At 47.6% G+C, this 15,108-nt stretch overlaps 1 protein-coding gene across 6 annotated transcripts; it reads right to left on the bottom strand.

Moving 5' to 3' along the window:
• Positions 1 to 1,543: 1,543 nt before the first annotated feature.
• On the bottom strand, positions 1,544 to 13,964 carry LOC144100753 (Golgi apparatus membrane protein TVP23 homolog B). Of its 6 annotated transcripts, none has more exons than XM_077633591.1 (6): positions 13,709 to 13,964; positions 13,172 to 13,251; positions 12,458 to 12,692; positions 9,109 to 9,234; positions 2,524 to 2,652; positions 1,544 to 1,652 (listed from the first exon to the last, which is right to left on the bottom strand). In XM_077633591.1, the coding sequence occupies exons 1-6, from the start codon at positions 13,745 to 13,747 to the stop codon at positions 1,602 to 1,604; spliced, it is 660 nt and encodes a 219-aa protein (XP_077489717.1). In that variant the 5' UTR covers positions 13,748 to 13,964; the 3' UTR covers positions 1,544 to 1,601. The 6 variants fall into 6 exon arrangements, with proteins under 6 accessions (XP_077489717.1, XP_077489715.1, XP_077489719.1 ...); XM_077633589.1 differs by lacking the exon at positions 13,709 to 13,964 and adding an exon at positions 13,479 to 13,672; XM_077633593.1 differs by lacking the exon at positions 13,709 to 13,964 and adding an exon at positions 13,386 to 13,662.
• Positions 13,965 to 15,108: the final 1,144 nt, after the last annotated feature.

A 15,108-nucleotide genomic window follows, 5' to 3' on the forward strand; every position in this document is an offset into this window, starting at 1 on the left:
GCGTGCGTGTCTATGTACGTGCGTAAGCGACTGGCTGGCATGGCACACTGCATATGTGTTCTCGTCTTTCTGTCCAGCCTCGCATGTTGCTTTACATCATTCCTCTTTTGAGTGAAACTGTGATTACTGTACGCAGCGCAATGAAGTGTTTCCAGAAGAGGCATATGATATGTTTTTTAATACGTGGGTGATCGCAACGTTTGCGATGACTCGCTGCAACAGCAGTACTTCCGCTTACAGCAGCGACTGGCCTTGAGGTCGCCGTCGGCCCACACCTTCGCCTGCCAGTTAGTCTCCGATAGTCATGTCGCCATCATCGTCTGCCAATAGTCAATGCGATCGAGTTGAGTTCAAATATAGTCCAAGTTATGAGGCAACTCTTGGCGGACAACTGCAGTCACTTTTCGATAGAACAGCAACAGCCTGAATCACGCCCCTATGGACTGTAAAAGATCGTATCTAGCAGAAGTCTGAATAAGCTCTCGAATTCAAAGTTTGTTGCCTTTTCAAGGTACCCGTTGAATCAGTGACGGTGGACTGGCCTGCGCCAATTTGCACAAACAACGGAAAGGACGGCGTCAAATTCTTCACTACTTTTGGAATTAACAAATTTCATAGCCGCTTCACAAGATGTGCCACTTGGAGCAAATGCACAGCGTTCCATACAGCTAGCACAATCCCGCACATATGTCAAAACACGTGACAAACACCACTACATGGCCGCAGCAGAGGAACATTTCTGCATTTCTGCACTTGATTTGGCCGCTGTTTGACACAAGCACTAGGGGTAACAACAAGCACAGCCCTTTGAACAGTACTGCGCACTGGTCCGCTGTGCATTACTTGGTGGCCAACCGCAGTCGTGAAAGTGGCAAGGCTTAGTGTGCCTAATCTGAAGCAGGGTACAGATGGCATGCAGTTGCTCAACACCAAATTCTTCCTTTTATGGGATTGATTGAAATGTTTGGCCCCACACTGTAAAACCGAACTCCACAGTGTGCACGAGTCCGAGTGATAACTGCGTGGGGCCTTTGAGAGGCATACTTGTAAAGTCATGAGAAGGGCTTTTTTACATTTCACCGATGATTTGAAGGCAATGTCCTTGGACCACACAAGGGACGAGATCCACAAAAGCCTACCATACAATGGGTGTGGCACAAGGTGCCCGCAACATGCTCAACATGTCTACACGGAAGCACTGCAATCACATACGACATGCGGTACATGCTTCGGCAACTGGCTCACCTGCAGCTGGATTTCATACAAATTTCGCACTGGAAGTCGGACATAATCTAATGTCGAGCATGACAACATCATTAGCTCAAATGGTAAACGCCATATCCACCGTTTAAATGTCTAAGAGGTGACAGAGCAAGGACTAGTCCTGTCAATAAAGAGTACTAACACAGGGGGCATCATTCTGCCCATTTGTGAAGAGCTGCTTTGGGCAATTGTGAGTGCAACACAACATTCTGTAAGAACGTGGGAAAAGAGCCAACGAAGACAGGAGGAGGCCCTCAGAGCGGCTAGTCAAAGACGGGGCTTGTTATGTGGGCAGTTTATTTACACGGGTGAAGGGAGGATGTGCGCTCGTTTCCACGTCACGGCTGCAACTGGCTGCTGGATGTGCTGGCTGCTTCCCTCTTGAACACCTGCACAGCATGAACCACAGTTGGGTTCCTGTCAAGCAGAGCGTCACTGGAGAAAGGTTTCTATTCTAGTTGCACTCCGCCCGCTGTAATGACACTTCTACCATGGTGGCAATGTTGCATACAAGCTAGGTTATACATTCAAATCTCACGAAATCGGAAGAACACCAATAAGCAGCACCACACACTGTGTTTTTGCCTTGAAAGAGGGCCTGGTAATCATTAAAATGACACCAGTGCACACCATTAAAGATTAATTGCAAGCTATTCTTCGGTCCCCAGTTGTGGAGCACACCTTGACACCACAGCCAACCTGGGTGCTGGGCGTCGCTGGCAAGCACTGGTTGTTCCTGTGAACCACCACTGGGACGTCACCTCATTCGTTCCAAATCATATTCCACTCAACGCTTGTGCATGAAACAAATCATGTCATCCGACTGAAGAAAGCACTGGCCAAGCATAATAATTAAAATGATGCTAATTATGGGGGAAAAATAATCACTGTAATGAAGGGGAATCCACTATCTTGCGTCCATTGCAGACATTTGATACACCCCTTCACTCGTCTCCACAAAGCTGGGCAAACCACTGTTATTCCCATAAACCTGGATGCTAAAAAAGACTCCGGAAATCTGAAACACAGCAGCACTGCTGAAAATCACCTCGCTCATGCACAGGAGGGCTCGGGTGTGAGGGAATGGACTCAAGAGAAAGTACACGTCCACAAATGTCACGCTTCACATGTTCAACAATGTGTGAATAGGCAATCATTCATCGACACACACACACGGCCACACAGGAGCAACAGTGAAATTTTCTTGCGCCTCATTTGAGCCCAAAAGTTGTTGGGGAGACTGAGGTGCAGTGTACGCACCCCCCGCAGCAGAGACTGGCTGAAGTAGTTGGAGGCGGCTGCGGTGATGGAGCCCTTGCGTCCAAGCCGGCACCGCACGTAGCCGTACAGGTTGGCCCCGTTCAGGGCTAGCGCTATCAGCGTCACCATCTGCACCACAGTGTCTGGTCGTCATCTGCCAAATAGTTCTCACGTGGCACGCATTCACGAGAATGTGAGCATGGAGTGCTACTCCGTGATGTGAAGGCTATGCACTGTTTTAAAATACCCACAATATGTAACAACCTCAACTAAAACTCCAAAAAATTAGAAGCACATCGGTATATCTAGCTGTACTTAACAGATAAAGATCTATAATCCAAAAGTAGGGTCAAAAATCATGTACACAGCTCTGATAAGGATTGGTAAGGGGAATTAAAAGACCTCAAACATGCAGCGACCCAAAGGGGTCATGTTATTCCACTTGAATTGTTCTCCGTTCATTTCTCCTTCGACCATACTATGCCTTTCAAAAATTGTTCAGTAGTCGCAGGAAGTGTCAGTTTAGTTAAGCGCAACATTAATTTTTGTAAGCCACTAGTTGCACACTGAAGTAACCCACAAGGTTCTGATTATGATATGCTGGCGCCACACAAGATGAGAACGAGTCGACTCCAGCCACAGTGAAATTCCTTTCCAAGCATTTGCAGCAAACTTTACCGCACTAGGTTATTTTATTTCCAACTTGCCTCCTTTCTTTCCTTTTTGGGATCCACGATTCAGTTACAGTTAATATGCTACCACACTTGGAAAGGGCAGAGCAGCTGAAACCAATAAACTGCCAACTTGGAGGTAGATGAAGTTTTTCAGATAGGTAAATGGAACACACTTGTGAAAACACCACGCTCAGACATCCTTCGGTATGCTGCCCTTGAATTTTTCACTCTCCTAGCTTCTGTTTGCATAGACAATGCTTTTATCAACACCTCCTCAAAAGAGCTGTTAAAAAAGGTTGTTGCCACATTCAAAAAGCATAAGGTGCTACAGTAAGGTACAACTTAGGCTAAGTGCACTAGCAGTTCTGTTTTCACTTCAGTTTCGGTTCGAGGCTCGGTTTTCAAGGTCAAGCAGGTTCCAAAGATCGGCGAAATCTGTGAGTGCACTAAAACTGGATGGGAGCTCTACCTTAAGGAGATAACACGACAGCCCATATATGTCATTCTCTACGTTACATTCACAGATCGCTGGGACAGTGGTGCAACGCATAAGCGATGCACCAGCACTGGCAGGAGCTGCCGCCTGCGGGGCTTGCGCAACACACCCCAAGCAACCTCAAAGTCGGAGACAGACAAATAAACATCAGCAAAACCTGAGATTGGGGGTTGTAGTGCTTGCTCGCTCAAAAAAAAAAAACAGCAGCTGGTAACAATGGCCCCCACGACTTCGCTGACCAATGAGGTCAGGTTTTCAATGTTTTACGACATAAAGTCAAATCAGATTTATGGTAATGTTTTACAGTACCAAAAGAGGCTTCAAAATTCATGCAGTTACAATTCAGTCATGATTAGCTTCTTGTAACAAGAAAAGCTTTAACAGCAGACTACTTTCTTGCCGCAGAAGGCGGCGGTCATTATTGTGGATGAGGATTCATTGCAACCACAATAACTTAATATGCTACTGCGTTCTATCGGCAATTCTTGCTAAAGGGAATGCACAGGTTGTTGTAGCACACGTTGTGAACCTTGCAGCCTCTGCACATGGCGAAAACTGGGCAGTCCAGACTGAAATGCTATAGAGGCTGCTTCTTTTGCATTATAGATCAAGTCACTGAGCACACAACAACAACTGTCCATACAACATGCACACACAAGAAGTCGTGAAATGGCTTGCAAACAAAGGCACCAATTCTTCCCCAAATATGCAAATCACTCAATCTGCCGCCAATGGCTCTAGTGTATGCCCCCACGAGACCCAACAACATGACTATAGTGAACAATGGAATCGCAGGTGCAAGGACCATAAAATTCATTCTCAGCTATGTTTAAGGCCTGCGCTGCCCTCTAGTGAGTATACGCAAAGGCACATTGCTTGCCTCCTCCGGTCGTAAAAAACAAGATTGCAACAAGCAGGCTTGCACCCATTTCAACAGGTGTTAGGGTATTTTTAAACTTACTATAATAACTGTTTATTCTGGTTTATGAAATACAAAGAACCGAGGATGTACAGGCTGAAGGTGTTAAAAATACACCTCAAGAGGGCCTCTTGACCTGGACGAAGACATTAAGCAGCAATATTTCTATAATTCTGCACAGAAACCCTCTGCAGTTATTAAAAAAAATTTTTTTTAATGAGCCAGCACACACACAAGGCAAGCAACATAGCAAGAGAGAAGACAACAAATGCAAGAAAGCATAAAGGCGGGCTCTGTTTAGTTCACCTCGAAAGCCAGGATAGCATGAACTTCATTTTTATATTTATTCTGTGTTATTTTCAAGCACTAAACCTAGAACTCCGTGTTAAGTGTTTAATACGTTTGGTATCTAGTAGGTGAGCTCTTGAGAACCGTAATTTGTATGAGGCTTATAAACTTCGTAATTGTGACGCCGGAAATTACAACCTGAGCACGAGATGGGGTACTGTTCCTCAAAAACATGTTTATTTAGTGTGACTAGATTTTTAACATGAACAGCTAGCTTCTTCCTTCACCTATTCGCAATTGTCAACAAGTTGCATCTAGAAGAAAGGCCGGACGTGCACTTACTGAAAGGAAGGTTGGCTATCGCACGAACAGCTCTACTCTGCAAAGTGTAAATTTTTGTTATAATTTGTCATGGTCGTCGTACCCGCTACAAGTAAGCCACAATACATGCAGGAATGAAAGAGTGAGCAGCTGGTAAAAAATTTGTAAATTTGTAACTTTACATTCTCTGGTAACAGCTTTCTAAATCTGTTTAGTAACCCTACAAATCAGGCTATCTATGGCCGAATGTATTAGTCGGCCAAAGAAGATGCTCTTCAAAAATCACGCCTAAGAATTTTATCAAACTTTCTTCACTGAGACAGCATTCATTTTCAAATGTGACGGAGAACTTGCTATTTAATTTGATGTTTTTTGCTCTGAACAGAATGCAGGTAGTTTTGACAATTTAGCCCAGTAAAGAATACGTTAGTGTCATCTGCTTATACGTATCGTAATGTTTTTGGTGTGAAGTAAATGAACTACATCGCTTGTGTAAAGCAGGAACAGAACTCTTAACAGAACAATCAACAGGCAATCACATACTATCTGAGTGAAGGAGGTTGTAACTCTCCTCTTTTCTTTGGAAATTTCATAATTTCCTCCTCCATATTCCCAGCACACAGCTGAAAACTTCAGGAGACACTAAGCTCCGCCTTACGGATATGACGCATTAATATGTAGTACTTGTTTCTTTTACCATCACATAATGCTTAGCTTACCCTTAGAAGTGCACTATGATCACATTAGAAGTCCCTCGTGTGCAACACCCCTCCTCCCTCGCCCAAGTTCTGCGCACGCGCCCATGTATGCAGAAGTAGAAAGTTGGGCCAGTTGGTAACGATCCATCGAAAAACGGCGCACAAAAAACACGAAAACAGGATGGACAAGAGTGCACTAGCAACTGACACAATGGTCGAAGAAACACCTCTCGCTCAGTAAGCAGGAAATTCAGCAGGTGTCAACAACATAAACACCCAAACCAAAAACATGACGTAGAAGCACGATAAACATATGGTACAAAACAAGAGAAAAACAAGACAAAAAACTAGGGGTGTGTGAATATTGAAATTTTCGAATACGAATATGAAGAAAAAATGCCTTCGAATCTCTGTTCAGTACAAAAAAAAATTCAGAAAATGATGAACAAGCAAGTATTGTTGAACATGTTTTCTTCAAAATAGTTTATGGTCTTTGCAACTAAAATAAGCAAAACTAGACTCGCTCAGTGCCATGTAAAAAACATGACGTGCACAGAAATGTATACTACTTGATTAAACAGCATAACAGTGTCCGAACTGTAATGAGGTCATGCAAAACAAAATCCATAAAATGACAAGACTGGCAACAAAAAATAACATGATGACTTGTATAACCTCATTCAGTCGGAGTCCAAGGGACTGGAAGAAATGCCCGATTTATGCGAAGGCCTCGGTTTATAAAATTCCCAGCGCCCCCCCCCCCCACCCCGAAAAAAAAAACCTGCTGAAAATGCGAAGATGTAGTAAGGCCTTATGAAGCAGCTCGATTGCTCTAACACCTGTAAGCCCGTGACGGGCCGCCCGTTTTGGAGTGCTGGAAGAACAACACTAACGGAAGCAAGGGGCCGGGGAACACACACTGGCGTCGGAACGGCGAGACGGTTTCTAAAAAGGAAAAAGAAATCACCTGCGACACGCCAGTCGGCATCCGAAAGCCGCGCAGAGCTGGGATAGGACTACCGGCGAATGCAGTTGCCGCGGGGCACCGATGAAGCTCAGAAACCAAAACTATGTGGCCAGGCTATTTTTTGACCTAGCGACAGGGGCCTTCCGATCGTTGCCACGCCTGCCGTTACGCCCACTAAAGAGGTGTGAAGGTTACAATGCACCATGCAATAGGTGGGATTTTTACTGGATCGCTTGCCCTACTGTGACAACTTAACGCACCCCTTCAGGAGGCTCCCCCGAAATTCCGTAAGTAGGCTTTCCTGCATAGCGTAGTTTACAAAAAGGGATGGCAGAGGTCACGCTTGGAGAGTTATGAAGGCGACAGGACGCATTCTTCAGATGTGGGCATTAAATATGTTACTTATCACGGAAGGATAAAAAAAGAGCGATTTCGCGTTGCAATTGTTCGAAGCCGTCGGCCATCTTGTTCGCAGCACATGCAATGTGTAGGAAAGCCATGGAGGAAAGAAAAGAAAGAGCATTTTTTGAAGCCGGCTCCCCCCTGCGTCCCCCCTACTTAGCCGCCGTCTCTGCTTACATGCGCAGCAGGCATTGCAGCAGATGCCGGTGGCCAAACGATCCCAGCAGTCCTTGTGAAAACTTCCGGCACACTATCTGGCGTGCAGCTCGGATGGCGAAGGCCTCTCCTGGGTTTTCCTGCCTCCATGGGGAAAGCCCACTTGTGGAATTTCGCACGAGTTCAAGCCTAGCGGCGTCAGAATGCGATCGGTCCGCGTGATAAACGACCGAGAAGGAAGGGAATGGGACCTCTGTATTGTTTTCCTGGAATTTTTAAGTAGATCGTCGGCTAATTTGCCCAGATATTGTGGTTTTGCTATGGTCGAATTTATGAAAGCCTGTGCAGTATACAATAGCTCGCGAGTATTCGTAAATTTTTGAATATTCGGAAATTCTCGAATATCAATTTCTCGAATATCAAACATATTCGATTCATATTCGAAATTTTGAATATTCACACACCCCTACAAAAAATCTAAACCCATCGGGTGACCGCAGCACACAATCAGCACATGTAAAAGGTGAAAACTGCAAGAAAGCGTTACGAGTATGGCTATCAGATACCGAGGAACTTACGTTCTTTATCCAGCAATAACGCCGATGTAGAACTGACACACAAGTCGGTACCTGCGGCGATTATGTTCGAGGCCTCCAAAATCTATCAATTCTTTTTCTTCCGTGCACAATGATACTTGTCGCACTCAAGTTGCGCATACAACCGCCCTCGCAGTCCCTGCATTTCTTGCAGTGCAGGGGAAGGTTAGAAAAATGAGCCGTCCTTAGCAATGCAACATGGTAACGCAACCTTTCGCTCACGTCTGGCCCACGTAAATCCAGCCGCAGCTAAGGGGAATGCGATACACGACACCTGTCGCACAAGGAACAAGCCTAGTCTGGTGGTTGACCCCACAGGACGTTTTCTTCGTATGCCCTTCATCAACAAGCCTGCACAGCTTAGAAAGCTTATGCAGAGCGGTAAACACGAGACAAACACCAGCCTTCTGGGCTACCTTCTTAAGGTTGTGCGACACCTTGTGCATGTAAGATATCACCTAGAAGGCCTGTTTGGAAGGATTCTGTTCTTGAGTGCACAGTTCACTCTCTGGTTTCATTTTCTTTCGGTAGCCCTTCAGTAATGACTCAGACATGGCACTGATTAGGTCCAACGAAAAACCCGACTCCTTCAATCTCTTGTAAGTAAAAGCTGTCATCAACCCTGTGTTCTCACCACTTAGACAATTTAGACGACTGGAGACACGAAGACGCCAAGCTCCTTTTGACTAACTTGGAATGGGAGGATGTGAAAGGTAAAATTGCCTCCTTCGACCTCGGCATGTCTGTCCTGTTCTCCCTGTGTTTTCGTGTGCAGTTTTTAGATGTATGCAGAACTAGCCATTCTCTACTTTACAATCATGGACAGAGGCTGAGCGATGCTGCACCACAGCCACCAGTGGGGCTTGTGGAAACCTCAGAACCTTCCACGCAGTTTGCTCACAATCCAGTGGGCAGGTGGCATAATCCAGATTTCTTGCTCACAATGACGATGAGAACAGGAGAAAAATCCTACAGATTTTTTAGACAAGCGTCACATTCTGCGTCTCATTCGGCACACAGTGAGCGAGAGAGCCCCGTAGGCCAGGAGGGTGCAGAGATGACACCCACCAGCCACTGGAAGTTCCAGCTGAAGAGGGACACAAAGAAGAACAGCGTCCAGAGGGCGGGCGCCCCGATCAGCCCCATCCAGAAGAGGCCCGCCTCGGAGCCGTCCACCACCGCCTGCTCAGCCGCCTGCACAGCCAAACAAAGCAAGACGCAAATGCACTGCTCTCAACATGCACACACATTTGAGTAAACACAGCAAGGCAACGTTTTCAAGAGTACTGATGTATGTAAGGCATTTTCTTTCTCGAAACAATAACACTGGAACCGCCTTCCCGGGCCAACTGCCACAGCTCAGAATAACGAGAAATTTTGTCACATTATCGTGCACACTGTTTTACTAAGGATTTGACCATCACTTGACCAGAGTTCATTGCAACTTTATTACTGTTCAGTGCATTACAAGATTTTATTCACTGCCCTCTGTAATGCCCCTGGCATTGACTGTAACTTAAATATGTACACAATAAACAAATTATGAGTCATTCAGGGTCAAAAAACAGAACCCACTAACAGGTGGCATTTCATTTGTGAACACAATTTTTCCTAAAAATGCAGACTTTGCTTCTCAAGCTCTACCCCTAGCACAGCTGGCAACAGTATCGCATCAAAACTTAGGCCAGTAGAAACAGTGACATCATACTCCTATGGTGGCTTTCTAACAGTTCCCCTGAGGTGGGACAGGCACCACTACGGTTGACAAGGAATCATCGTTCCGCCACTTGCTCCCACATGGGGTAGGCACAAACCAAACGCACATGCTTGGCATCCAGGATACGAGATGCAGCGTGGTCCCCACTGCTTGCAGAGTGTAGGGTTCGGCGCGCTGATGCATCCTTTTGTACATGTGTTGCGAATATTCCATGAGAGGGCAGTGACCTAGGCTGCGCGTCCGGTTTTGTTTTATTTTGTTTTGCTTTGGTGCACGCCGTTAGAAGGGGACTCATGCCTTTTTGGTTAGACTCCCCATTCGTCCTTGCGGTTTCCTTCACCGCTCCGGACGGCCGGCCTCGACCTTGGACCCCTTGGCGAAGGATTGCGAGACCACCTATGGAGGAACACGGGGGTAAGGGAAAACGCTGACATCAGTTCTGAGCTTTCCTATTTGTCAAAACTGATGAGCCGCAGTTAGCAGTTTATTTTTACGTGTGGAAAGGGGCGCGGGCATCTTCGGGGTGTACCCGCGAAGGGAGCAGCGCCCGTGTGCTTTTTTCTCTAGCTACTCCTAGCGGGCAGGCACTCGGTCTGGCCGAGTGCGGAGGGAGTGACCATTGAGAGCTGGTGCAAGGCGCGCCAGTTTGACTGTCGGGACGCGGTGTCCCTCGCCTCTGTGCAGGCGGTCGGCTAGGCCGGCTGCGGATAGTTGTGGCCGTATACTGACTTTTGTTTGTACCCATCTGTAAATAGCCTGTATAAAAGTTCGTTTCTCACTAAATCGCTTCGCCTGCAAGTCATATCAACGAGGAGCCTTCAAGCGGTGCATCCAGTTTCTGGAAATCACCGGACCAATACCACCGGCAAACTTTTACTGGTGCAGTCGAGAGTACTGGTGCTCTGCAGTGGCCCCGAGGAACGGACGAAAGAGAACAACGAAGTTCGGCATCCAAGGCGAGATACTGAAAGGACGACAGGCTACGGGGGTACGAAGGTGCGAACCGCATCGTGCGTGAAACGCCGAAGACAAGGCCTTCAACAGACACAGAGTGGTATCCCTGAGCAACGGCGGCAGTTGGAAGATTCAAGCAGAGACGGCCTTCAGCGGACAGAAAACGGCATCCCCGAGTAAAGGCAGCAGCTAGCAGCTTCAGTCGGCACCTGGTCGGAGGTCGCCGCCATTCCTGCCCGAAAAGAGGACCCTGAGCGCAGCTCCAAGTGAGTTTCCTGGTTCCTTCGTTTTCTTAGCGGTCACTGTTTGACTAAGGCTTGCGTAGTTAATGATAACCCGATTTGGTCATCTTAACCCCGACAAGGCATCTACGATGGACAGCGCCTGCAAGTCATATCATCGAGGAGCCTTCAAGCGGTGCATCCAGTTTCTGGCAATCACCGGACCAACACCACAGGAATGTGTCTCCAGTTAGTCTCTAGACCAAAGCCACGGCTGTCTCCCAAGGGGGATTAAATAAGAGGTCCGATGTGACTGCGGCTTCATTTCCTGGCGGAACGGAATTGCGAGGAGGTTTGTAGAAAGGCTCTCATACCATGCTGCCCCATTTGAGCATATAGAAGCACTGTGTCACAGTGTCACATATAATAGGGAGTCTAAAATAAAATCATGAAGGAAAGAGGTTTGAAGAAGATGAAGAGGTTGGCGATAAGCATGACGTGGATTAACCGAAGATTAAAGAAGATGAAGAAGAAACATTTGGTGAGGTGGAAAGAGACGATCGGTGGAGAAGAGAAGAAGGAGAAGACGACGCCAAGGCTTACGTGGACTAACGCCAAGGCTATAAAAGGGCGAGAGAGCGAGGCACGGGGGGGAAGAACAGGGAAGCGGAGGCTCCGGTGGGTCAGGGACGCTTCAGCGGGAAGAGAGCAACGCCGGCTACTGTTCCGGTGAGCTCGTGTTCTATGGCTTCACATCGCGGACTTCCTGCCGTTCCTGAGCCCGTTCCGGGGAGTTAACTGAGGCCGCTACCACCTGCTACGGCCAGGGGTGTCTACAGCGCTGTTGCCACCCATCCAGGTGGTGCCCCCAATGCCAACAACACCGGCACCACCTCCACGGGCGCTTGGACCGGGAGCTTGTACGACGCAGCCAGCGACGCCGCCAGTGATGCCGGCCGCAGCACGTCGAATGCCACCTCGACGCCGGCAACTGGACCCATACAACGCTGCAGCCACACCGAACCAACCATGAGCACGAACGCCGACCGCTAATAGTAGAACGCTAGTAGTAGACGCTGGTAGCAGTGTTCCCCGGTCGTGTGTATTTATAGTCTGCGTTTTGTGCTAGTTTTGTTAGTTTTGTGTGCTAGTGTGTGTCACGTAGGGTGTATTAAGTGTGTGTCTGTGTGGGTACACCTGTCGGCTAGTCCATTCTTTCGGTCTGAGTGTTCTCCGGGGAGATCCGTGGCACACAGCCGATGAGCCGCCACAGAGGGCAAACGCGGCAGCCGGTAATGTAAGTGCAGCTTTCCACAGGCAGCCGACCTAGGCTGCTCTAAAAGAGCTGCTCTAAAAGCACCGCAGTCTGCGCTCGATCCATTCTGGCAGATAAGGGTCCTGCATGCAACCATTCTAGACAGACACACTGTTCTGTTGCGAGTTTTGCTTGCCACACGTATGAACAAGCCTTCCTGGCAAGGATTTTACACTGGTGTAACCACCTCTGCACGGCCTCGCAGCTCACCTTTCTACTCTCAAAGACCCAGTGGCTGCGACCGGCGTCATCGACGTAATTCCACCAGCGCAGGCCAACCAGCAGGCGGCCTGTGACGTTCTTGACGGTCCAGAAATCCATGCACAGCAGCAGCAGGATGCACACAAAGCTCGACACAAAGCTGTCCGTGAACAGGCGGCACAGCAGGTAGGTCAGCAGTGCTGTTGTCCGGAAGGCCAGGTGGAAGAATGCCGCCATGGGGTGCCTGCATGCACACAGAGCTGGCATACATACACAGCTAGGAGTTTTAATTAGGCATGCTGCTACAGATACCCTACAGTTATTTGACGTGTAATGCGGTGGTCTTATTATAGGAACAAGAATTGTCTTGCTTCCTTCTATTGGAGCCACAATAAAATGCACTTGCTGGACTCAACAGTGGCATGCAATGCTGCAGTCTCGTGCTGAGCTGAGGAATGCATTCCATCCACATGTAGCAGAGAACTACTATCATGAATGAATCACTTGAAAGAAAAACGCTTGCATATATGGCGCACTTAGTATTTTCATATTGTTCATTTCTTTATTGATTTGTGCAACCAGCCCTAATAAATCTTATTATTCGTTTCCGCCCAAACAGATACACACTAGACCTGATATCCCTCCCGTTTTTGTTTTTTTTCTGCATAGCTAATCCTCTCAGAGAGCACAGCCCAGCATTGAGATTAAGGCAGCATGTCTCACCTGATGGGCCTCTTCGTAACACCTCCCTCGACGTCCCCAAAGTCGATGGAAGCAGCGTCTTCCGTGCCCTCCATCAGGGCCTGCGACAAGCAAACACGGGTACTTGCTGACACCGCTTCGCCGCACAATTCCTCGCACAAGTGTCGTTATTATAATTACTATAGTCATACGGATCCGATTAGATTGAAAGCGAACAGAAGTGTAATCACTGTACAGCGTCACGTTGTCCAGCACTGTGCGAGCAGAAAGTTACAACGTAGGCAGGTCGGCGAAGCGACCGTCAACAGCTGTGACTCAAAAGAGCGACCTCTGATTTGATCGCTCCGTGATTCATAGCCGGTACGCCTCGCTTAACGCCACTGATGTCCTTCCTCGAAGAGACGTTTATTCTCGCTCATGAAACCCCCAACACGGTGTGTTTCGCTTTTTCATCAGGCGTGCGGTACAACCGTGCCTGTTTCGTAGCCGGAGACACTTGCCGCGAACGGCCATATCGCCCCACGGGGGCAAACCGATAACGTTTCCTCTGCGACTTACGCTGGAAGAGTTGCTCATTTCGCCGCTTAATGTAGTCATGCTGACGCCGCTAGGGTGTCCTCACATAGCAATTGTGGCACAACGGCAGATAAGAGTACCAGCAAAAAAAAAAAAAAAAAACGCATCCACCACGGCCAAATGGGCCCACGCAACTGTGGCTGACTGCGCTACAGCGACTACAGGCTACGGTAACCACACACACACACACACACACGAGCACCTCCCACCGCCACGCTTGACAGCTGTTCGAAACAGTAAATGATATCTCGAAATCGAAACCGTTGTTAGTATTGTTTCCGTTGGCAATGTTTCCTGAATAATTGAATTTTTAAAAATTATATCAGGCTTACGACTATAAGCATAAAAACATCCGCAAGTAAGGTAACTCGTTCAAAGTGTTATTTGTTTTTTAACTTCAGTTTTACGCAACCTTTAGCAGCAACGTCAAGAACTAGCGGCAACAATGAAACAACGTATGCAGACGACATGTGGGCAAAACCAAGACCTACTAGAGACATTCCCACTTGGCACCGCTCCAGCACGCACCTTCTAGTTCATGCCATTTGACGCTAGGGAAGGAAAGCTACGGGCGGCGTGGCGCTACAGTTAACCGGTTGAGCAAGACTGCGTCGGTTATTTTACTTCACGGATGTAATAGTTTTGTCATTTGTCTACGTTTCGACTATTCATCATTCATCCATTGCCTTAGCAAGGATGCCAGAAAGTCTCAAGCATGCATGCTCGCAAACAGAATATTCACCGGTAGGATTTAAAGAAATGTCATATTTGCATTGTTCATTACTAGGTTTCAAAATAATAACAGGACAAATGCACAGGGAGGCAGTGAGAGGAGAGAAATCATTTGTAGAAAGCAGACGATGAAGATGATCATGACAAACAAACAGATCAACTGAGCGTCCTCAACGGCCAAAATGTTAACGAATGTTGGCGCACGCAGTCCCATAGGACCCCGCCAAGTCTTTTGTTCAGTAGGTCTTGGGCAAAACAAGCTCCGCCTGACCGTGCCTACCGTCGCTAGCGGCGGCTGCTTCATGCCTGCGCACTGCAGACGCAGCATGTATATTGACCAGCCGCGTCACTGTTGGATCTACGTAGTAGCATAAAAGGAAATTTAAATTAGCCTCGATAGGATTCCCGCACATAAATACCGCATTATGGAACTGGCTAACAGGCAATGGGCTGCGGTACGCGAAGTGTGGGATTCGGTCAGCACTGCCACTCAATGTCGTCCATTCGTCCATTCACCTGAACATCAACATAGTGCGCTTATAACTGCGCAACGAAAAAAAGCATATGTAGCTGCACACGTAGTATTTATCCCTTTGACCCGGTGTGCACGGGGCGCCGGCAGACCCATCATGCACTCGCCCCCAGGGAAT

This window comes from Amblyomma americanum, chromosome 8 (assembly GCF_052857255.1).
Source record: "Amblyomma americanum isolate KBUSLIRL-KWMA chromosome 8, ASM5285725v1, whole genome shotgun sequence".
Lineage (NCBI taxonomy): Eukaryota > Metazoa > Arthropoda > Arachnida > Ixodida > Ixodidae > Amblyomma > Amblyomma americanum.

Bases quoted from the DNA above. Each gene is read 5' to 3' on its own strand.
- LOC144100753 (XM_077633591.1), bottom strand. From the start codon at position 13,747: ATGACTACATTAAGCGGCGAAATGAGCAACTCTTCCAGC. The intron at 12,693-13,171 runs GTGAGACATGCT...GTGTGCATGCAG, and splicing joins GTTACGAAGAGGCCCATCAG to GCACCCCATGGCGGCATTCT. The intron at 1,653-2,523 runs GTGCGTACACTG...CATGCTGTGCAG, and splicing joins GCCAGTCTCTGCTGCGGGGG to GTGTTCAAGAGGGAAGCAGC.